The sequence below is a fragment of the Mirounga angustirostris genome, unplaced genomic scaffold (assembly GCF_029215605.1).
Source record: "Mirounga angustirostris isolate CCGP_5_RB_7025 unplaced genomic scaffold, mMirAng1.0.hap1 SCAF_3, whole genome shotgun sequence".
Lineage (NCBI taxonomy): Eukaryota > Metazoa > Chordata > Mammalia > Carnivora > Phocidae > Mirounga > Mirounga angustirostris.
The window spans coordinates 157564403-157589371 of record NW_026991711.1 but is presented as its reverse complement, the minus strand read 5'-3'; the positions used below and the strand labels follow the sequence as shown (position 1 = coordinate 157589371).

At 37.0% G+C, this 24969-nt stretch overlaps 1 protein-coding gene across 1 annotated transcript in view; it reads left to right on the top strand.

The window, feature by feature from the left end:
- GTF3C3 (general transcription factor IIIC subunit 3) overlaps positions 1 to 24969 on the top strand; it is a 39464-nt gene that overhangs the window by 576 nt on the left and 13919 nt on the right. The window contains exons 2-12 of the mRNA XM_045868308.3: positions 570 to 681; positions 2990 to 3180; positions 4385 to 4508; positions 11551 to 11742; positions 12603 to 12768; positions 16263 to 16410; positions 16945 to 17014; positions 20549 to 20652; positions 21990 to 22161; positions 24129 to 24331; positions 24658 to 24759. Of these exons, the coding sequence (XP_045724264.1) occupies positions 570 to 681; positions 2990 to 3180; positions 4385 to 4508; positions 11551 to 11742; positions 12603 to 12768; positions 16263 to 16410; positions 16945 to 17014; positions 20549 to 20652; positions 21990 to 22161; positions 24129 to 24331; positions 24658 to 24759 (1584 nt within the window). The remainder of the gene's footprint in view (positions 1 to 569; positions 682 to 2989; positions 3181 to 4384; positions 4509 to 11550; positions 11743 to 12602; positions 12769 to 16262; positions 16411 to 16944; positions 17015 to 20548; positions 20653 to 21989; positions 22162 to 24128; positions 24332 to 24657; positions 24760 to 24969) is intronic.

Genomic DNA, 24969 nt, shown 5'->3' with positions numbered 1-24969 from the left:
AGGTTTCTTTTGTGTTCGGGTGAGCAACTCACTCTCTTCTTTAGGCGGCAGTTTATTTCTCAACCGAGGGCCCGTCTCTGGGGCGTCTCCCAGTGGTATTGATGTAATCTTCTACAAAAAGGCGAATTTTCTTGTCTGATAACAAAATCTTCACTCGCATAATTTTTCATACTTTAGAATATCTGAACTTTCCTTATCTTCTCACTCACATGAAGTCCGAGGGAAAATAAAAATAATCTCACCCTTTGAAATTAACTGGGTTCTCTCCTAATTCATGCAGCTAATAATGATCCATCTCTTTTCACTTAAAAAGCTAGGATACAATGTGTAGATTCATGAAATCATCAAGGTATTTTAAATTATTTTTTATAAGTGACTGATGCAGACAGACGTGGGGGATGAGATCTAAGTACTCTGAAATGCTTTGACTGTTCAGGTTCGGATTCCACATACTGTATGTGTTTGTAGAGCTCGAGTTTTTTAGAAAGAAAATGAGGGAAATGCCCTATTCCCAACTGGAGAGAACTAAATCTGCATTATTTTTTGGAATCATTAATTTTCAATCACAGAGTCTTCAGGAAAAAGGAAAGTTATCAGCTGAAGAAAATCCAAATGACTCTGAAGTTCCATCATCATCAGGAATTGACTCCACCAAATCGCGAGACAAAGATGTCAATGAAGGTATGTTAAAATCATTTGCCACCTGCATTAAATATTAAGAGTACCTAATAATTTAATGAAAACATTGTTTTTTTCATTGCAGTGGTATTCTGTTGTTGATTACCTGGTTTATCAGCATAGTGCTCAATAATTTGTGGAGTTATTGAATATGGTGATGGGTAGTTTTGTGGGTTATTTTTGTGGAAAAGTGTTTATTTTTATTTTTTAAAAGATTTATTTATTTTAGAGCAAGCATGTGCATGTGCCACTTGGGGGTAGGGGCTGAGGGAGAGAGAGAATCCTCAGGCAGATTCCCCACTGAGCGCAGAGGCCCACGCCACCCATCCCAGGACCCTGAAATCATGACCTGAGCCAAAATCAAGAGTCAGTTGCTTAACCGGCTGAGCTGCACAGGTGCCCTTTGGAAAGGTGTTTCAGATGGGAGCCTTTTTGGGGTCATTGTTTTTTAAATTGGCTCTTTCAGTTACTAATTACTTCCAGACTGTACTCCCCCAAATTGTAATGGTTTGTACTTCTATACAAAGTGACTTCCAAACCACTGCTTTAGTTATAGGAGATAAGATAGAAATGCCAGAGTGGAAGTCCCGTTGGCTGCCCAGATGGGTCCTCACACACAGTAGGTATCTTGGTATGCCGCCTCATTCTAGAATCCAGTCCTCAGCTCTGCATGTCCAGATACTAGATTTGGTTAGTCCCAAACTCATTAAAGCCATCAGAGTCTAATTGATGAACTAGTATGCAAATTCATTAATTTCCAGTGATTCATATACCTTTCTAGTGATCAGAATACTGATAATAGTTCCTAGTATTCATCTGCCCATGACAAGTTACGTGGGATACTGAACCATCAATTAGAATGTAGCTTTGTGTATAGTGTCTGATTGAGAACTAAATTGAACTTTCTTGTTCTTGGGAGTAGTAGTAGAGTCTTCCCCCCCCCCCCCCCCCCATGCAGCTCTCTTTACATAGAGAATGCATACTAATAGGATAGACAGAAAACAAGCTTTATTCCTGCCTTCTTCGATCAAGTGGAGAAGAAGGGGCAAAAAGGAGAGCAAATTGGGGTTACTACGGTTTCTTACCTTGTCAGGCAGGTGGGGTGGAAAAGAGGACTGAAATTGTTCTAATAACTTGTGGGTCTTATCTGCCTAGGGGAGGAATAGCTCTTCCATCATCAGGTCTTTGAGGGGTAACTGTAGTAGAAGCACCGTTGGGTGCCTCCCAGTCTTGGTTGACTAAAGCTGCCCCTGAGAAGTGGCCATCAGGCCCTCCCTAGAAAAGGGGATTAACTGAGTCGATTCTTGCTCATCAGGAGCAGTAGGCATCATGTATTAGATTGCCTCAGCTCAAATAATCCCATCAGTCCTTTTAAGATATAAAACTTCCCATTTCCCAGGAAGGAATCATCCCAGAGCTCTATCAGGACCCTTGGTGAGTGTGCACATATATTCAAAACAACAGAAGGGTCAGTTTTGAACAAGTTTGACAAAGTCTGCTAATTGGAATATGTGGCCACTGGAATTGTCTTTTTTCTCCTATGCATTACTGAGTATCACTGTTAAATTCTTGCTCTTGAGTACCTTTCCTACACATCATGCAAATAGGGCCTTCTTTTAATTTCACTTTCAGTTCATTATTGCTGATAAAAAAACTACAGTTAATTTTTGTATATTGACCTTGAATCCAGGAACCTGGCTTAATTCATGTATTCTGGCAGTTTGTATGTACATTCTTTTGGATCTTCTATATACATGATCACATCTGTGAATAATGACAGTTTTATTTCATCCTTTCCATCTCTGTGCCTTTTCTCTTCTCTTTTACATTATCCAGGACCTCTAGCAAAATGTTGAAAGGAGTGGTGATAACATCCTTGTCTCATTCCCAGTAACTGAATAATTCACCATTAACTGTGTGGAAAATTTTTTTGTAGATACTGCTTATCAAATTAAAGCTATTCCCTTCCATTTCTAGATGACTTAGAATTTTTATTAGGAATGATAAATTTATTATTTTTTTATTTATTATTAGGAATTGGATTTTATCAAATGCTTCTCCTTATCAAGATGATCATATGATTTTTTTTCCTTTCTGTTACTGGAATAAATTTTATTGATTGGCAGTGTTATATTTTACACATTTCTTTTTATATTTATTTTGGATGTTCATAATTCTTAAGATGATTGTTATGATTTCATGAGAATGACTATTTGTTGCTCAGAATTTGTGGGTTTTTAAAAAATTGTGTCCTTCCTTAAACATATTAACTGTCTGTTTTATCCAACATCCTTAATGTGTCTTTCTTCAGGAGAAATGTCAGATGGAGTCAGTAAGTCAGTTCACAAGGTCTTTGCTTCCATGCTTGGAGAGAATGAAGATGATGAGGAGGAAGAGGAAGAAGAGGAGGAGGAGGAAGAAGAAACACCTGAGCAACCCACTGCGGGTGATGTGTTTGTACTGGAGATGGTTCTCAATCGTGAAACCAAGAAAATGATGAAAGTAAATATTTATTTTAGTATTTATAAATGGAAGGTAAAAATGTGACATAGTAATTGAAAAAGGAATCTTTAAATTATACATATATTTGGAAAGAATTCAAACTGTAAGGAAGGACATAGGAGACAACTGTTACTGGTTTCCTATGTTTCATCTTAGAGATTTTTAAAAAATGCAAAACCTTAATTATGCATGTGTCAGAATGTACTGTGGTTTTGCTATTAAAAGGTCCATATTATGGGGCGCCTGGGTGGCTCAGTCATTAAGCATCTGCCTTCGGCTCAGGTCATGATCCCAGGGTCCTGGGATCGAGCCCCACATCAGACTCCCTGCTTGGCGGGAAGCTTGCTTCTCCCTCTCCCACTCTCCCTGCTTGTGTTCCCTCTCTCGCTGTCTCTCTCTCTGTCAAAAAATAAATAAAGTCTTTAAAAAAAATAAATAAAAGGTCCATATTATAACTTGATATGTTTTTTTTAAGATTTATTTATTAGTGAGAGAGAGAATGCACACATGAGTGAGAGCAAGGGTGGGTGGGTGGGGGAGTGGGGAGGGAGAGGATCTCAAGCGGACTCCCTGCTGAGCACGGAGCTCCACACAGGGCTCCATCTCATGACCAACCCTGAGATCATGACCTGAGCCGAAAGCAAGAGTTAGACACTTAACTGACTTAAATATCCAGGTGCCCCAATGTAACTTGATATTTTTTTAATCAAGTTTATTCTGAGTAGATAAATTTGAAGGAAGGAGAATCTTCAGTAGGTTATATTATAAGAAGTTTCCTGGCACATAAGTCCATTTTGCAGCATCAGGTTCTACATTTGTTATTTATTCTAATTAGTAATTAGTGATTCCTGACCATACTGGTTTTTGCTTTCTTCATATATTTTATTGTGCTTTGAACTTCCTACTGTAGGAAGTTTGTTTTTGTTTTTTAGTTTTCTGAGGTATTTCTTTTTGGAGAATATTTTAGAATAATTTCTTTCCTGAGATTAATTTTAGACTTTTTCCTGAAATACAGACTTGAATGTTAATGAGTCAGTATTGAAGTTTTTAGTCCTTAGTTCCCAGTTTAGAATATTAAGAAGTTTTAAAAAGAAATTTCATTTTCATTATCTTCTGCATTTATTAATTTGGTTGGAATTGAAATCTAAAATATTACTATATTTCAGCTAAATGTTTTTTGTTGGTTTTTTTTTTTTCTATACAGGAGAAAAGGCCTCGAAGTAAACTTCCCAGAGCTCTGAGGGGTCTCATGGGTGAAGCCAACATTCGCTTTGCTCGAGGAGAACGTGAAGAGGCGATATTGATGTGCATGGAAATCATAAGACAAGGTGGTTTTTGTGGGGATTATTGATAATAGCATTTTAATAGTGTGACTTTTAAAACAAATGGAGGAGCACTTCACTGTATTATTTGGAAAATATGTTCAGAAGCTTGAGGTGATATAACAGTGATATGCCACTTTCACATTGAGTAGAAGTCCTTACCAAGAAAATGAAAATCCCAGTATGGCTCAATGAAATATTAATATCTATTGAACTCTACCAGGCTTCTTTTTTGTTTTTGTTTGTTTTTTAATGTTTTATTTTGGGGTTTTAGACTTTTGTAGCATTAGTCTTTTTTAAATATGGCAAGCACATGTTAAAACCATTTAAAAAGTGTTCTTTTTTTTTCTTTCACTTTCCAGATTAGGCAGAGCTAGAGTATTTCAATCTACTTTTTGATAAACGACACAGTTTATACTTATTATCCTTCTTTAAACTGCACATCTGGGGCATATTGAAGGATATCTTCAGAAATGACTTTCTGACTAATCACTTAATATTTATTATTTTGGTTTCCTGATGTGTTGCCAAATAATGCCCTGCATAGTGGCTTAGGTAGTTATAATACAGTGAACTCTTAATTTATCTTTTCAGTATTTTGGCATTTCCTTTTATCTAGATGAGGGTCCTGTTAGAAGTCTTTTTTCTTTTGTTAATTTTACTGTTTTCATCATGATAAATGTACTCTTTAATCGCCGTCCCCTATTTCCCCCATCCATCCACCCACCTCCCCTGTGGTAACCATCAGTTTGTTCTCTACAGTTAAGAGTCTATTCTTGGTTTGTCTCTCTCTTTTTTTCTTTGCTCATTTGTTTTGTTTCTTAAATTCCACATATGAATGAAATCATAATGGTATTTGTCTTTCTCTGACTTATTTTGCTTAGCATTATACTCTCTTGCTCTATCCATGTTGTTGCAAATGGCAAGATTTCATTCTTTTTTACGGCTAAATAATATTCCCTTATATATTTATCTTACATCTTCTTTGTCCATTCATCTAGCAATGGACACTTGGGTTGCTTCCATAATTTGGGTATTATAAATAATGCTGCTATAAACATCAGGATGTTTTTGTATATTTTGGGTAAATACCCAGTAGTACAATTACTGGGCCATAGGGTAGTTCCATTTTTAATTTTTTAAAATTAAACTCGCTTCCCTATACTGTCTTCCCCAGTGGCTTCACCAGTTTGCATACCCACCAACAGTACATGAGGGTTCCTTTTTCTCCACATCCTTGCCAACACTTGTTTCTTTGTTTCCAATTTTAGCCATTCTGACAGGTGTGAGGTGATATCTCACTGTAGTTTTGCTTTCTATTTCCCTGGTGAGGAGTGATGTTGAGCATACTTTTATGTGTCTGTGGCCATCTGGATGTGTTCTTTGGAGAAATGTCTATTCGTGTCTTCTGCCCATTTTTAAATTGGATTATTTGTTTTTTTGGGTATTGAGTTGTATCAGTTCTTTATATGTTTTGGATCCTAACCCTTTATCAGATAGGTCATTTGCAAATATCTTCTCCCATTCACCAGGTTGTCTTTTATTTAGTTCTGTTGATTGTTTCCTTTGCTGTGCAGAAACTTTTGATGTAGTTCCAGTAGCTTGTGTTTGCTTTTATTTTCCTTGCCTCAGGAGACATAAAGAAAAATGTTATAGCCGATGTCAGAGACATTTTTTTAAAAGATTTTATTTATTTGAGAGAGAGAGTGAGTGCATGAGCAGGGGGGAGGGACAGACTCCCCTCTGAGCAGGGAGCCCAGTGCAGGACTCGATCCCAGGACCCTGGGATCATGACCTGAGCCGAAGGCAGATGCTTGTCCAACTGAGCCACCCAGGCGCCCAGGTAGCATAGACATTTTAATAATATTTGTTCTCCTAATCCGTGAGCATGGAATGTCTTTTCATTTCTTTGCAATGTCTTGAATTTCTTTCATCAGTGTTTCATAGTTTTCACAATACAGGTCTTTCACCTCTTTGGTTAAGTTTATTCCTAAATATTTTATTGTTTTTGGTGTAATTGTAAATGGGATTCTTTTGTTTTCTTTCTTTTTTTTTTAAGTAAGCTCTACACCCAGCATCAGGCTTAAACTCATGACTCTGAGATCTGGAGCTGCATGCTTTACTGACTAAGCCAGCCATGTGCCCCTTGGATGGTTTTCTTAAAACACTTTCTGCTGCTTCATTAGTAGTGTATAGGAATGTGATGGATTGCTGTACATCGATTTTGTATCCTGTGGGTTTACTGAACTCGTTTATCAATTCTAGTAATTTTTTGGTGGAGTCTTTAGGGTTTTCTATATATAGTATCATGTCATTTGCAGATAATGAGAGTTTTATTCCTTCCTTACCAATTTGGATGCGTTTTATTTCACTATGTCATCTACTTGCTATTGCTAGGACTTCCAGTACTGTGTTGAATAAAAGTGATGAGAGTGTCTTGCTTCGACCTTAAGGGAAAGCTCTGTTTTTCACCATTGAGTATGGTGTTGGCTGTGGGTTTTTCATATAAGGCCTTTATTATGTTGAGGTATGTGCTCTCTAGACCTCCTTTGCAGAGGGTTTTTTTTTTTTTAATCAGGAGTTGATGTTGTACTTTGTCTGCATTTATTGAAATGATCATGTAGTTTTCATCCTTTACCTTATTGATGTATCTTATCATGTTGATTGTTTTGCAAATAAAGAACCACCCTTACATCCTGGAAATAATCCCACTTGATCCTGGTGTATGATTTTTTAATGTATTGTTGGATTTGGTTTGCTAATACATTGTTGAGGATTTTTGCATCTATTTTCATGAGAGATATAGACCTGTGGTTCTCTCTTTTTTTTTTTTTTGTGGTGTCTTTATCTGGTTTTGGTATCAGGGTAATACCTCATAGAGGTGAATTTGGAAGTTTTCCTTTCTCTTGTATGTTTAGGAATGATTTGAGAAGAATAGGTATTAACTCTTCTTTAAATGGTAGAATTTGCCCGTGAAGCTGTCTATTCCTGGACTTTTGTTTTTTTGGAGTTTTTGATTACTGCTTCAATCTCATTGCTGCTAATTGGTCTGTTCAAATTTTCTATTTCTTCTTGCTTCAGTTTTGATAGGTTATATTTCTAGGAATTTATCCATTTCTTCTAAGTTGTCCAATTTGATGGCGTATAGGTTCTCATAATATTCTGTTACAATTGTTTTATTTCTGTGGTGTTTGTTGTTATTTCTCCTCTTTCATTTATGATTTTATTTGTGCCCTTTTTTGATGAGTCTTGCTAAAGGCTCATCAATTTTTTTGTTAAGATTTTATTTATTTAGGGGCGCCTGGGTGGCTCAGTCGTTAAGTGTCTGCCTTCGGCTCAGGTCATGATCCCAGGGTCCTGGGATTGAGCCCCGCATCGGGCTCCCCGCTCAGCGGAGAGCCTGCTTCTCCCTCTCCCACTCCCCCTGCTTGTGTTCCCTCTCTCTCTGTGTCTCTGTCAAAAAAATAAATAAAATCTTAAAAAAAAGATGCATTTAAAAAAAAAAAAAGGACTTTATAAGAAGTTGGTTGAAAAAAGAAAGAAGAAAAATTTAAAGAAAAGAAGTAGAAAAAGAAAATAAAGAAAATTAAAAAAAATATCTTTGAAAGACTGAAGAATCATGGGGAAAAGGCCATGAATTCTATGTGCTGTATTCCCCTAGCGCTGGAGTTTTCCAGTTCTCATTGGTCAGTAAACTTGGTCTTGGCTGGATGTTCTTGCTGATCTTCTGGGTGAGGGGCCTGTTGCAGTGATTCTCAAATGTCTTTGCCCCAGGCAGAATTGCACCACCCTTGCCAGGGGCCAGACTAAGTAACCCACTCGGGTTTGCTCTTGGTAACTTTTGTTCCCTGAAGGCTTTCTGCGCTGCTTTGGAGGATGAGAATGAAAATGGTGGCCTCCCAGTCTCTGGCCCCAGAGGAGCCAAGAGCTCAGGGCCCCACTCCTCAGTGCACCCTCAGAGAAAAGCAGTCAGTCACTCCTGTCTCCGTGGTCTCTGGCCTCACTCTGAGCTCACCCAGCCTGTGCCCGAGCATTTCTGTCTCTGGCCCATGACCCCGTTTGAAGTCTCCAAATCCAGTAGATTCCTGAGGCACACTCTTGTGCTGCTCCTCCTGGGGGACAAAGGGGAGTCTCCCCTGATCTGCTGCTTGTTGGGCCCCTGCTCGAAGAGTGGTTGCCCGACTGCCGGCCATCACGGTTTATGGCAGCCCCAAGCTGAGAACCTACTCCTCAGCTCACTCTTTGTGGCCAGCTTCCCTGCTACCGACACCTGGGAGGTTCTGCCACACTCAAGCACCCTCAGTCTTTCTGTGACCCTGAGCGTCCTGAGACCACACTGTCCCAGCGAAGTTTCCACCCCCCGCTTAGCCACTGGAGCGACGTCCCTCACCGGAGCAGACTTCTAAAAGTTCTGATTTTGTGCTCTGCTGCTCTATCACTTGCCGGTAGCTGCCTGATAGAGGCTCCCTCCACCCACCCCCCTGGTCTATCTTCCCACGTATGGCCTCGGATTCACTTCTCCGCATGTCCTACCTTCCAGAAAGTGGTCACTTTTCTGTTCATAGCGTTGCTGCTATTCTTTTCTTTGATCTCCTGTTGAGTTTGTAGGTGTTCACAATGGTTTAATAACTATCTAGGTGAATTCCTGGGACTGGGCGAAATTTATGTTTCCTACTCCTCCACCATCTTGCTAGCCCACTCTCCCTTGACTGATTTTTCAGAAATACTTATTTTTATTGCCTTCGTGTTTTTTACTTTTCATATTCTCACTTAAATTCTTTCCTTTCCACTCAAAAGAGTCCCCTTTAATATTTCTTCTAAGGGCTGGTTTAATGGTGATGAACTCCTTTAGTGTTTGTCTGAGAAACTCTCCTATTTTGAATGATAGCCTTGCTGGATAGAGTATTCTTGTCTGCAGACTTTCCCCTTTCAGCACTTTGAATATATCCTAACACTTTCTTATGGCCTGCAAAGTTTCTGCTGAAAAATCTGCTGATAGTCATATAGGGTTTCCATTGTATGTAACTGTCTTCTTTACTCTTGCTGCCTTTTTTTTTTTTTAGATTTATTTATTTATTTGAGAGAGAGAGAGAGAGAGAGTGGGGGGTTGGGCCAGAAGGAAAAGGAAAAAAAGCAGACTCCCTGCTGAGCATGGAGCCTGATGTGGGGGCTCAATCTCATGACCTGAGCCAAAATCAAGAGTCAGATGCTTAACCAGCTGAGCCACCCAGGCACCCCTTCTCTTGCTACTTCTAAAATTATTTCTTTATCACTACTTTTTGCCATTTTAATTACTATGCATCTTGGTGTGAACCTCTTTGGGTTGCATTTTGGGGGGATCTTTGTGCCTCCTGGATCTGGGCATCTGTTTCCTCTTCAAGATTAGGGAAGTTTTCAGCTATTATTTCTTCATATAAATTTTCTGTCCCTTTGTCTCTTCTTCTTTTGAGATCCCTATAAATCGCATGTTATTATGCTTGATGGAGTCATTGAGTTCCCTAAGACCATTCTCAATTTGCATTATTTTCTTTCCTCTCCTTTGCTCAGCTTGGTTACTTTCTAGTACTGTGTCTTCCAAGTTGTTAATTTGTTCCTCTGCTTCATCTAGCCTGCTGCTTATACCATCAAGTGTATTTTCTTTTTTTTTTTAAAGTAGACTCCACATCCAGCATGGAGCCCAATGTTGGGCTTGAACTCACAACCGTGAGTTCAAGACCTGAGCTGAGATCAAGAGTTTGATGCTTAACCAACTGAGCCACCCAGGTGCCCCAACTATCAAGTGTATTTGTAATTTCATTTATTGTATTTTTGATCTATGATTGGTTCTTCTTTATCTCTGTGTTAAGGGTCTCCACTCTTTTCTCAAGTCCAGTGAGTATCTTTATGATCATTACTTTAAATTCTCTATCAGGCATATTACTTATATTGGTTTTGCTTTGGTCTCTTGCTGTGGTTTGGTCCTCTTTCATTTAGGCTTTTCACTGTGGAAGTCTATTTTTCACCCTTCTCCACACTATGGGCTTACTCTCCACTATGGACAGCCCCATCCATTTCTCTCCCAGACTGTGTCTTTGCCCTTCCTCCCTTCTTCAACGTGACTTCCTCTCTACTTTTAATTTTGGCATTTGTTCTGCCAGTCTTCAGATCATATTCTGGGTTATTTACGCTGAAATGAATGTTATCTAGTTGTATCCATGGGATGAGATGGGGTTACGGTCCTACTCTACCATCTTCCCAGCCAACCCTCCTGAAAGTCTTGTTAAACATTTCCTGGATTGGGGCACTTGGCCAGCTCAGTTGGTAGAGCATGCAACTCTTGATCTTGGAGTTGTGAGTTGAAGCCCCATGTTGGGTGTAGAGCTTACTTAAAAAAAAAAAAAAATTTCCTAGATTACTCATTAGAATAATTTGAGGTCACTGCTTTTTTTCTATTCCACCAGAAACAAGATTAACCAAACTTTTCCTTAAGGATATTTTGTTTGGTTCCTACTTTCCAATATTATCTGTTCCTTTATTCCAGTTTATAATTGTTTATTTTTAACAATTATCTTTAATTTTAATCTTAGAACTTCATTTCAGAAACATTTCAGAAATGTAGATTAACTATTCACTTTGATATCCTCAGTTAGGTGCAGTTTAGCCATCCTTAGTCCGTTCATCCCATACACCTGTGGTGGATGGATCATGAAGATTAAATAAACACTGATGTGATGATGTTCTTTGGGATGAACTTGCTGAGTTATTGAGCCATGTTTAACCTTAGCAAATGGGGATTTTCATGAGGGGTGCATGGTGGAGAGTAGAATTTTTTCATGAAATTACACTTGGCTCAGAGACAGTAATACTAAAACACTAATTGTGTATGAACATGAAGTAAAGCAAATTTAATTTTTATTCTAAATTCTATTAAGTAGTTTGTATAATTCTGCTAGAGTGTTTTAAAGAGTTTAAACATTAAAAAAAGGATCCATAGTTTGAACCATGGGATTGATGTCATCTCATGCCTCTTTCTTCAGCCAGTAGAATTTGTTTTTTTAATTCATTTTAGCTCCTCTGGCTTATGAGCCATTTTCTACTCTTGCTATGATATATGAGGACCAAGGTGACATGGAAAAATCTCTTCAGTTTGAGTTGATTGCTGCACATTTAAATCCTAGTGACACCGAAGAATGGGTTAGATTGGCAGAAATGTCTCTGGAACAAGACAATATTAAGCAGGCTATTTTTTGCTACACAAAAGGTAATTAAAATGTTTTTCTTATTTTGTTTGATAAAATGTTACATAGTAGATTTTTTGATAATTGTACTTACTACCTTGGGGTGATGTTAGCTGAAGTATATTTATTCCTTATATTCTGGCATCCCAGAGGTAAGTATTTGGGGGTCTCTCTGCTTTCATGTTTATCAACAGCTTTATATTGTGAGCTAATACAGCACAAAAGTTGGTAGAAGAACAGTACCTTCAATTTCCTGCTAAGATCATTGTTGGTTCTAAGCTGTTCCTTGAGGGTTAACATCACACGAGAGTGACCAAATGAAGATTAATATAGAGATTCAGGTTCTGTCTGGTCTTAGACTAAACTTAGTTGAGAGTTCCTGTGAAAGTAGTTTTGTTCCAGAATTAACCCACTTAGCTCTATTGGAGAATTAGTTTAGAGTGGTTTTTTTTGTTTTGTTTTTGTTTTGTTTTTTATAGACAGTGTAGAAGATTTATTAAACAGACAGGTGGGGTGACAAATTGGTCTGAAGAAGTCATTCAAACAAAGGAGAAACAGAGAAATGGGGCTGGGGCTGGGGGTGCTCTCAGGAATAACACGGGTATTCCAAGTGCTTTTATCATCTACCCTATGCCCTCTCCTATGATTGTCTCAGTGTGCCAAATCCTTCCCCTTCCTTGAGGTCTTTGTATTGTCTGTTTCTTCTGCATGGCCCAAATTTCATGCTCCAAAGCTCCCCACATTTCATTCCTCTTCATTCAAATGTCTGCTCAAATATTACTAGTGGTTTTTTTTTATTAAATTTTCTGAAAAGAGGATTGGTCTTAACCAGGTATCATGAACCCGTTTTTGTAGTAAATCTGTAATTTTTTTTTCTTTTTAGCTCTTAAATATGAACCTACTAATGTCCGTTATCTGTGGGAGCGATCAAGCCTTTATGAACAGATGGGAGATCATAAGATGGCAATGGATGGTTATAGGCGTATTTTAAACCTTTTGTCTCCATCTGATGGAGAACGTTTTATGCAATTGGCTAGAGATATGGCAAAGTAAGTTTGGAGTATATATAGATGCTCCTGTTAATCATCTTATTTTACAAATCAAAACACATATTTGAAGTAAAGTATATTTTTTATTGAGGTTCAAAGAAGTGTTTTACTTCCTATATTTTTATACTGTGCTTAAATATAGAGGTAGTTTTTTATTTTTTTCAGTACTTTTCTGTTTGCAAGTCAGCTCTGTGGTTACTCAGAAAAATTTGTATGTACAATTGCCTTTCAAGTGTTCAGAAACTTAAAAGTGGGGCATGTTCTAAAAGGATGATTAGGCTGCCAGGTTTCCATGACTTAGTTGAAGTTATGTACATTTGCAGTTATATTATTTTTAATTGTTTGTTGTAAATGTGCTAATGAAATGTTTGTGATCTGGGGTTTTTTATAATCATTTTATCTTTAGTCAGTATTAGAATAACATTTTAAGACAAAAAAATGTTCTTTATAGTTGACATATGCTACTGACTGTGATATATATTTTATTCTAAAATATTATGTACTACTACGTTTACTTTCCAATATGCTGTACATTAAAGCAAAGCAAGAGCATTTGGCTAAATAACGTCTTGTCATAAGCTCTCTATTGTAGGGATATCTGTTATATGGTATTTCAGCCCAGGATCAACCATTTTCATCTGGGTATCTTAGGGTTAACCCTGTTAACTTTGTGGCCATTGTTGTGAAGATGCTTAGTTGTGAAATCACTCCCTGTTATCATAAGGATGGGTTATGTAAGAATACCAGAAGCAATTTTAAGTAATGTGTCGAGGCAAGGCAACTCTAAGTTGATCCTCTGATGTATATGATGAGCATTGAGGAACTTTTCAGGTTATCTGCTATTGGTCACATCTCTAGCTGTCATAGTGATTAGCCCACTAAGCCTCTATTTTATGAACTATTAGTTGACCTTTGATAGTAAATTTGTTTTCCACCTGTATTATTTATAATATTTTTGTTGGGAAAGTGTGAGGATGAATAGTTTTGCCACTGTCACAGAGATCCTTCCTACATGGAATTATGTTACCATAACTTCAGTTTATTAGGATTTCTCTCAGATGCTACTTTTCTTCCAGAAATATTTATTAAATATAAATTATGTGTTAGGCAGTGTATAAGACACCAGGAGATCCAGTAGTGAATGAGTTATAATTTTCCTTGCCCTTGTGGAGCTTACATTTTAGTTGAGGGAGACAAGGAATAAACAAAAACAACGAAATATATACTATGTCAAATGTTAATAAGGGATATGAAGAAAAAAATGAAGCAGAAAAGGGATGGGAAGCTGAAGTATAGGGGTGTGTATATATATATATATATTTTTTTTTTTTTTTAAAGATTTTATTTATTTATTTGACAGAGAGAGACACAGTGAGAGAGGGAACATAAGCAGGGAGAGTGGGAGAGGGAGAAGCAGGCTCCCCGCAGAGCAGGGAGCCCGATGCGGGGCTCAATCCCAGGACCCTGGGATCATGACCTGAGCCGAAGGCAGACACTTAACGACTGAGCCACCCAGGCCCCCAAGGGTATATTATTTTAAATAGGGTGGTTAGAGAAGGACTCAATTCCCTATGTTATGATCATACGACCTGAAAGTAAACTGAAGGAGGTATGGGAGCAGATATTTAGGGAAGAGTGTCACAGGCAAAGGAAATGGCAAGTGCTGAGGTATGTTCTGGGAACAAGCTGAAGGTTTAAGGGAACATAGCAGGAGCTGAGATCAGAGAGATGTCAGGAAAAGGTCACTTGGCCCTAGCAGGCCATTTTAAGTGCTTTAGGTTTTACTCTGAATGAATTTGGAAGTCATTAGAAGGTTTTGAGTAGAAGAGTGGCATAATTTGACTTTAACTTTAAATCAGTTCTGACTGTTATTTTGAGGATGGTTTGAGGACTGGTAAGGGCAGAAGCAGGAAGACCAGTTAGGAAATTATTGCAACAATCTATGAAAGGGATAATAGTAGTTTGGTCCAGGATAAAAGTGCAGGAGGTGGTAAGAAGTAATCAGATTCTAGATGTATTTTGAAGGCTGAGCTCTCAGGATTTTCTGATAGGAAATGGTGTTTGTGTGTGTGTGTGTGTGTGTGTGAGAGAGAGAGACAGACACACACAGACAAGGGAAGAGTTCTGAGGACTAAACCCTGAGGTCCTCCAGTGTTAGAAATCAGGAAGATGAGGAGGAAACAGCAGGGATACTGAAAGGAAATGGGCAATGAAGTAGGTGGAAATGAAGAGAGTGATTTTCTAGAAATACTGAAGAAAGCACATCAAGGAGGAGGGATGATCATCTATGTGAGATAGTCCAGGTAGCTCATGTAAAATGAGGACTGAATATTGGTGTTGGAGATGGGGTGGGAGTTCCTTGGGGATAGGCAGCTCTAAGGGGAGCAGAGGAATAGGGAGATAATTGGTATGGGTTATAGGGGTAAGAGATAATTTTTAAGTTGGGAAAAATTACAGTTTATTTGAATTCAGATAGTATAATCCACAATTGAGGAACACATTGAAGATTCATGAGAGAAGGGACGATTGCTTGAGATCCTTGAGTAGGTTGGAGGGAATGGGATCTAGTTGGGGGTTGGCCTTATAAGTGGAGAAGGTGGAATATATGGCCATGGATATGTGTAACTAGGAAGATATGTTGGGAATATGTGAGATGTTATGATCTGGTTCTCTTTGCAAACTAAGAAGCAAGGTTATCAGCTGAGAATGAGGATCAGAGAGTTTTGGAGGTTTGAAGAGAAAGGAGAAGATGAGAAATAGTTGTCTAGGTCCTTGGGGCCTTGCTGCAGCATTTGCATCACCTGGGATCCTGTCATAAATGTAGAATCTCAGCTCTACCCCAGCTCTACTGAATCAGAAGATGCCTTTTTACAAGATCCCCGGTTACTTTGCATGCATATTCAAGTTTGAAAAGTACTGGACAAGGTAACTGTAGCAAGATTGCTGATCAGCACCATGGGCCCACTTGAGGCTTATGATTGTCAGTTTGGAGTGAGCCCAGTCAGCATGGACAGGTGGTGGTGAAGAGTAGGCATATTTGGATTAACAAGGGTTGGGGTTTTATCACATGACTTTATCAGAAAGGAGAGAGGGGCAGAAGTGAGGAGATGTGCAAAGGAGTAATTATAATGTTGGTCTGTGGAGAAGGAGGAAAGTGAGGGCAGGAAGCTGCAGGACATGAAACAGGTAGATGAATCCTTTGTAGATCCCACTGAGGTGGAAGAGTTGTTGGAATTAGGTGACAGGGAATGAACTGGAATGACATGAGGTAGCTTTTGGAGAGTGAGATGCTTGGCATAATGACATTGTCATACTGATGTTGCCCATTTTTTTCTGCATCAGCTGTGATTATGATTTTAAAGAAAAATTTTTCTCCTCCCCAATTTTAAGAAAATGAAAATCATAGTTAATAGTTAGATGGTCTAAGCAAGGATATGAGTTTTATAATCTGAGTTAAATAAATATTCATCCATTTTGTCATTTATTTTTTTTAGGAGTTACTATGAAGCCAATGATGTTACTTCAGCTATTAATATAATTGAAGAAGCTTTCTCAAAACATCAGGGCCTTGTCTCCATGGAAGATGTTAACATAGCAGCTGAACTATACATTTCTAACAAACATTACGACAAAGCTTTGGAGGTAGGGAAATGTAATGTTTCTCTGTTAGATTTTGGACACATTTCTGCATTTTAGAAATTTATATAAATTGACAATTCCTCACTTTAGTTACATATAGTAAGCTACTTACATACTAAATTATATATTTAAAGTCTGTATGGAAACAGATTTCTAGATTCCATAGTAATTCCAAATGAAATATAACATATAGTTATATGATGAAAGCTCTCACCATTATCACAGATGCCAGATATGTCTGTACTTCAGGGTAGCAGGACTCAGCAGCCAGACTGATGGCTATGATTCAGTTCCTAAGCTGTTGGGAAAAGTAGTTTGGTTTGATATGGAGGAATTCTATATCTTTAGTTAAGCATTAGTTCATATGATATAAAAATGTTAATATATCACAGTGGTTCCTTATTTTTAAGAGATTTCTGCTTTTTATAGTCCATTTATATAAGGATTATTTGAATTAACTATATAAATCTTGGCATTGTGAAGAGGTTTTTCATATATATCTGTTGTATCATTTCTTTTTTTTCTCCATTCTTTTAGGTAATTACAGATTTTTCTGGAATTGTGCTGGAAAAAAATGCAGAAGAAGGAACTTCAGAAGAGAATAAAGGTTGTAGTTTTTTCTTCATAGGATAATATACATAATCCTCTCTTGTTTATAATGTGGCATTTTGAAATTGATAGTTAATGTTCTCATAACAAGTTTTCCCAGAAGCATTTCTTTCCTCATAGAGATTTTGTATCTTTTTCTTGTGAATATTTACTCACAAGAAATCTTCTTAAAAAAGTCTTTTCATTTCTTAGTACATCCATTTGAACACGGCATTTCTCATTGCCTGGGGTCTTTTTAGTGACATGTGAAAAAAGAATGGATTACTGAACAGTATATCAAAAACTTTTAGATCTAAAGCAATTTAATTTTCAAAAAGGATAAAATACTCTCATTGAAAAATTTCTACTTCCAACTTAAGCATTCACAGAAAAAGTAGAAACTAATCTCATTACTGTCCTGTTTGAAAACTTAAAATACGTAGTTAGGAATCTAGTTAGAGAGTCATACCTGAGGTGTGGCTTGCAGTGTCTCTTTCAGTTCTCTTCCTCATCCCTGCTCTTTTCTTTGTATCACACCCATTAACTGTTCTGTGAAAATATTAGCATGCAAGACCCTGAGGTTGTAACAAAATTGAACTCTGTGGGCAGAGTAGATGTGCCTGTTCTTGTAAGAAAATTCCTATGTAATACCTTCCATCTCTACCCCATGAGGCTTTTGGTGGTGGTGGGGAAGGGTGAGGCACTTGGTACTTGAGTACTGCCTGCTTCAGAATAGCTCCCTCCCTGGCCTCATGGTGCCTAAAAATTCCATCATCATAAAATCCTTTGGGTTAAGGTATAATTATGCAAAATCAAAAAGCCTTTTATTTAAATGATCCATCCTAATGGTAAAGTAGTAATTCATTTTTACAAATCAATTTGTGTGCTAATTCATAGAGTACAAGGCCCACGATGAGACATGGGACAGATAAATATTGAAGAGGAAAGTTGTTGGGGAATGAAAAGCCCACTTTGAAAAGAGTTTCTTATAAGGTCCTATGCTGGGTGTTTGGGGAATATACAGATGAATATGACATTTCCTGCCCTCAAGGAGGGGAAGTGGGGTTCTAATGAAGTATATACAATTTAATTATAGGAGGAATAGTGTGATAATTTCTGTAATAAACCTGACATTATGGGAAAATAGAGAAGAGCAATATACTAAGATCAGAGGATGTTTCTGGAAGCATAATTTAAGTAAACACCGGGGGGTGGGGGGAGTGCATTTCAGACTGTTTTGCAGCCATATTTTCTGTTTAAGATCTTTCATCCCAAAAGTTACATTCCTGTTGAAAATTATTGCTGTCCATTGTTTTGAAAATATTGAGGAAAAATAGAGTTATGTTCAGGTTTTAATTATAGATATATTAGTCATTTTGTTGTTTAATATATTTTGCTCTGTTTCATTGATCTACCCCTCCTTCCTTCTTTCTTTACTTTCTTAATGATTTAGTATATCTGAATTCAGGAAACATCTTAACATAAATCAATGATATGTCACAGTTTAAGTAGTGGTGTTTTTCTTAGTATATAAAATAATGGTGCATCTGAAATCTGGCATCTTAGAGTTGATGAAATAACTTTAAAGAAAAGGTATGTCCAGAAGAGTAGGACATTAAAACACTTCCAGGGTGAGCAAAGATGGTTGTTTTTTTGTATGCATTTTTTGTTTTTTTTAAAGATTTTATTTATTTATTTGACAGAGAGGGAGAGAGAGCACAAGTAGGCAGAACAGCAGGGAGAGGGAGAGGAAGAAGCATGCTCTCCGCTGAGCAGGGAGCCTTCCGTGGGGCTCGATCCCAGGACTCTGGGATCATGACCTGAGCCGAAGGCAGTCGCTTAACCAACTGAGCCACCCAGGCGCCCCTGTATGCATTTTTGAAAGTGAGAACATTTATTGGTGGATTAAGCATTTCTATTGAGCTTCACAATAAAATGAGGTGTAAAATATACTGCTGTTAAAAATTAGTTAATAAACTATTATTTAAGCTATAGGGGCTATAATATCTACTGCCTTCTCTAGCATTGTCAAATTCCTACTAAAGTGTCTAAATACTTACTCTTAATCTCTTGTACTTATCTGATTGAACTCGTAACAGCTTGTGGACCGCTACAGGTCCCAGACTTCCCTTTGAGTAGCACTGTCCTATAGCATTATAAAATGTCCTTCTTACCTCTTTTTTTTTTTTTTTTTAAGATTTTATTTATTTGCGAGAGAGACAATGAGAGACAGAGAGCATGAGAGGGAGGAGGGTCAGAGGGAGAAGCAGACTCGCTGCTGAGCAGGGAGCCCGATGTGGGACTCGATCCCGGGACTCCAGGATCATGACCTGAGCCGAAGGCAGTCGCTTAACCAACTGAGCCACCCAGGCGCCCTCCTTCTTACCTCTTTATTAAAATATAGTTGATAGGAATTCTACCTTGTCTGATGAAAGTGTGACCCCTACTTTCTTTTTGTTTGCATTTGCCTACTATATCTTTGTCCTTTTATTTTCAGCCTTCCTGGGTTACATGATTTTAGGCAGATTTCTTACTTTCAGCATAAAATTGAGTTTTACTTTGTATTTCTGAAATTAAATTTTTGCTTTATACATCTGTACATACTGTATCTTTAATAGGTATGCTATAGCCACTGTCTACAGAAGAATTGTGCTATGGATATAGTTGTGAGTCAGGTATACTAGTTTTTATCTTCATGGAGCTTATGGTCTAGTGTAAATAAATTTAAATGTTAGGACTTTAATTGAGCAGACTAAATTTCTTAAGTTGGCTTTCTGTATCAGTTATTGTATTGGAGCTTAGTAATAAAAATAGTCTCTTAATTAAACTTGTCCAAATTCTTCTATGACTTCATAACTTTAGGGAGTTCTATAATTTATATGACAAATTCTATAAAACATGAAGTTATTTCATTTTAATATAATTTTAGTTTTTATTCCACCACTTAGGATAAATAAATCTCTGATGTTTCTCTATGCTGCAGTTTTTTTCTGAAATGGAAACTTATTTGGAATTTACTAGACTTTACAAAATACAAAATATTTTAAATGTGGATAAAAATTCCTTTGATTTCTCAGGGCTTTAAAAATTGTTTTACTGTAATGAAGTTTAGAAAACAATGTAGTATTTATTTTATCCCTTTCTTAGCCTCTGTGTCCTAAAAGCCTGAAAAGAGGCTTTTGAATTAAAAAAGAAAGAGCTCATATATACCTATTGGTCGTTTTTGTCTTTCTCTCCTTTTTTCTTTCTTTCTTTTTTTTTTTTTTTGGTTTTTCTCTGTAGTTTTGATAGAAGGTGTGGGAGTTTATGTAGGTTTCAGATAAGTGGATAAACTATTAGGAAAAGAGTAGGAAGGATAATTCCTACCAAAGGACAGACTGATGGAAGTATAGAAACCTAGTAATAGAGTTGGTCAAATTAGAATTGGCTCTGGAATCATTTACCCTGAATGAAGTAAATGAGATCTTACGTACAAGATGTAGTTTGCTTCATTTTTTCTACTTTCTAAGCCTGTATATAGGAACTGTTTTTTGTCTGTCCGTCTAATCCAAAGCTGGTGAGAATGTTACCTGCACCATACCTGATGGTGTGCCAATAGATATCACAGTGAAGTTGATGGTCTGCCTTGTACATCTCAACATCCTTGAACCACTTAATGTAAGTAACATTAAGATCTGCACTTCAGATACTTCAGATCAAATCCACATTATTTTCTTTGACAGGAAATTGTAAGTTTTCCCTAAATTTCACATTTTTCAATAACCAGGAAGTCACCGTAAGCATAAATTATTTGTGTGTGAGTATCTTATAAAAGTTGAACAGGGCTTGCAATAATTTGTTTTTCTTTTTAAATGAGAACAACCCAGAGATCAGAATTTGAGATTGGGCTTTTTAGACATTTGGTAAATTCTGACAGCTCTTCTCTTTTGCCAGCTTTGGACTAAATTATTTCATTGAATAAAAAAAATTTATTGGGCATTCACTTTGCAGACCTTAGGATAAGGTACTGAATACAATATACAAATCCCTGCTGTCATAGATCTTTTGTTCTAATGGGATGAAATAAATAAAATAAGTATGTAAAATATAGGATGTTAGTTGGAGATAAATACTCTGGAAGAAAATCAAACAGAAGAGAGAAAATATTGGGGGTAGGAGGAATTGCAATTTAATTTAATTGATTTATTTATTATTTTTTTTAAAGATTTTATTTATTTATTTGACAGAGACACAGCGAGAGAGGGAACACAAGCAGGGGGAGTGGGAGAGGGAGAAGCAGACTTCTCGCCGAGCAGGGAGCCCGATGCAGGGCTCGATCCCAGGACCCTGGGATCATGACCTGAGCCGAAGGCAGACGCTTAATGACTGAGCCACCCAGGCGCCCCAGGAGTTGCAATTTTATTTATTTATTTATTTTTTAAAGATTTTATTTGACAGACACAGTGAGAGAGGGAACACAAGCAGGGGGAGTGGGGGAGGGAGAAGCAGGCTTCCCACGGAGCAGGGAGCCCGATATGGGGCTCGATCCCAGGACCCTGGGATCATGACCTGAGCCAAAGGCAGACGCTTAACAACTGAGCCACCCAGGCGCCCCAGGAGTTGTAATTTTAAATAGGGTGGTCAGGAAAGACCTCTCTGAAAAGGTGACATTTGAATAATGACAGAAATATCAGCAAACGTAGAGGCCCTGAAGCTTGGGTATGTTTGACTTGGCAGAGGAAGAGCACAGCAGGTCAGTGTTATCTTAGCTCCTCCATGTCTGCTTATAACAGGCTTCAAAAGTAATGTGTTAAATGAGTGAATGATGGCAATATGAGTTCTTTTTAATAGAGATACAGAAATTAATAGAAAAATGATTATTTAAAGCTGTTTTCATTAAACCTTGCTTTTAGGCTTGCCTCAGATAACTGACAGATATGTAAAAAGGGAAATATACATAGATATGCATATTTGTAATGAATGTGTAACTTTAGCCTTTTATTTTTGCGGTCTAGCCTCTTTTGACAACACTAGTGGAACAGAATCCTGAAGATATGGGAGACCTCTATCTAGATGTTGCTGAAGCTTTTCTGGATGTTGGTGAATATAATTCTGCACTTCCCCTCCTTAGTGCACTAGTCTGCTCTGAAAGATACAACCTTGCAGTAGTTTGGCTTCGGCATGCAGGTAATAATTTTTTGTGGGAGGGAGAAGTTTTAATCATATAAGCAGGCAAGAACTTACTTTCAAGATGGTAATAATTATTTTAAAATATTAATGTCTTGGTGAAAGTGAAAGTTTCTGGTTTCAGGGCAGTTTTTGAAAATCAGGTTTTTTTGTTTGCTTGTTTTTTGAGTATAGTTGACAAGTTACATTAGTTTCAGATGTACAACATAGTGATTCAATAATCTGACGAATGTCAGTATTTTAAATTGTTTTGGTATGCCACTACATGATTTCCCCCACACTAATGCTTTGTAAGAATGATTCATTTAATGGTACCAGAATGAAGTAGGACTAACATGTCCTTGTTAAAAATACCTTGTATATGTCTTTTACCTGTCTTAACCATAGGCTCTGATTTCTAGTAATAGATAATCAGACTTGGGGTGCAGTCTAATTTTAAAGAGTTTTAATGAATTTATATTAATGTTATTTTGAGAAAAAAAAGTTAATGTATTTTCAGTGTTCTTTGAGCTGCAGATATGCTCAAGATTGGGTTTTGTGTATCATTTCATTTTATTGTATCTAAATTTATAATAATCTGAAATACAGTAGAAAAATAGCTTAAGAAAAACAACTAAATTTCTTAAATGTATGAAAGCCAAAAAATATTCTAGTAGGATTTCATATTGAGTCCACATAAAAGATGCATTAAAATTTGAATAGTCTGTGTCTAAAATACTGCATGATGGCAGAATAGTTCTAATGGTTCTTAAAATATTACATAATGGTTGAAAGTACGCTATAACTAGAGAAGCATTGATTGACAATTTGGGTTGTTTTGCGACATATCACAGATATGAAATTGCAAAAAAACATTTAATGATAACTCTTCACTGTTTGGATGACTGAACATAAATACAAATGTGATACCATCTTAAAAACTTACATTATTTATGGTATTTGAATTTTAAAGACATAAGCAGGGAGTTGGGAGTTTTTATTGCCTGTTATCAAAGTTTAACCTAAAGATGATACTCAGCAGAGAGTTGAGAAATTTGAGATTTAAGAAAGCAATTGGAGGCAAAAGTACCATTCTAGGAGGGAATTGCAGTGAAAAAGGAATGAGATGAAAAAATCCTAGATTAGTGTTGTCACTCTTACAGTGTAGAGTTCAACTGATGGGACTTAATGATTAATTGACATAAAATTTGAGCAATAGAGCCCAATAATCCCCCTTCTGAGAACTTATCCTGAGGAAATAATTGAGTGAGATGAGGGGAGGTAGTTCATATTGGGGATCACAAAAGCTAGGAGCCTGGCAAGTAGCAAATGAGTGAATTGGGCAAGTGAAGAAGTTCAAGGGTAGAGGGAAAACCTGGAGAACCCTCTCTAAAGGATGCTGCTGCTCTTTCTCAAGTCCACATTTTTCAAAAGAATCCAGTAACTTGGGAGTTCATAAAAATCCTAATTTAAAAAAATGTAGACCACGTATTGTTTTTAACAACACTGTGGCTTAAAAAAGACGTCTGTGGGCTAAATTGGTTTGCCAGTTTTTAAACTTATATACATGAAAATGTTTACTACCGTGTTATTTATTAGAGTAAAAATTTGGAAATAACCTAAATATCAGTCATATAGTATGGTGAAATAAATAATCAGTTGAATGTTATAACCATTCAAAGTGGTAAGGAAGACGTGGGAAGTGTTGAAAGCTTAATGCTAAGTGAATAAAGCAGAACCCCAAAGTGTATGTATATGTTGTTTATATCCCTGTAGCTATTTGGATTTAGTTAGAGAAATCGATAGATTGATCAGTCAATAGATGGAGACTAGAAGGGTTAGTTGTTTTAAAGTACTAGAAATACGCATTTCATTTTTGTTTTAATTCTTTTTATATTGCTGTAATGTTTCTTTAAAATGGAAAAATAATCTTGGCAAGCTTACAAATCTGTAGATCATATTTATGCTTTATTTTAACATCATCTTAGAATGTTTAAAGGCCTTAGGCTATATGGAACGTGCTGCGGAAAGCTATGGCAAAGTGGTTGATCTGGCCCCTCTTCATTTGGATGCAAGAATTTCACTTTCCACCCTTCAGCAGCAGCTGGGCCGTCCTGAGAAAGCTCTGGAAGCTCTGGAACCAATGTATGATCCAGATACTTTAGCACAAGATGCAAATGCTGCACAGCAGGTAGACTCTGTCACATAACAGGAAGTTTTTCTTGGTAGATTATATTTTTGAACATTTTCCTCCATTAAGGATGTCTATAGCATATATCCAAAAAGTTTATTTTAGTGTATTAAATTCAGCTTTTTTGAAAGTGATTTTGAATCTTAAGTTTCAGCCTCTTGTTAGACATTATAAATTACAGTATCTAAAATATTGGATCTTAAGTTGTGAAAGATCATAAAGCAAATGTTAAGGTTTGATTTCTAAAATAAAACTTTTCTGTGCAAACAAAACAACTTGCAGAAAGGAATCTTGTCACATTCATTATCATGTGCTCATTTATTTAGGAACTGAAGTTACTGCTTCATCGTTCTACTCTGCTGTTTTCTCAAGGCAAAATGTGTGGTTATGTGGACACCTTACTTACCATGTTAGCCATGCTTTTAAAGGTGGGTAATGGTCTTTCTGTATATTAGCATTGTTGACTTTTTAAATGTTTAGAATTTGATTTAAACATAGATTATAGCTATTAAATTTTTAAAAATGAAAGTCAGATACAGACAGAAGATTTAGAAGTTAATGGTATGTACAGTTAACCTTTGAACAACATGGTAATTAGGGGCACCAACCCTAACACAGTTGGAAATCCATGTATAACT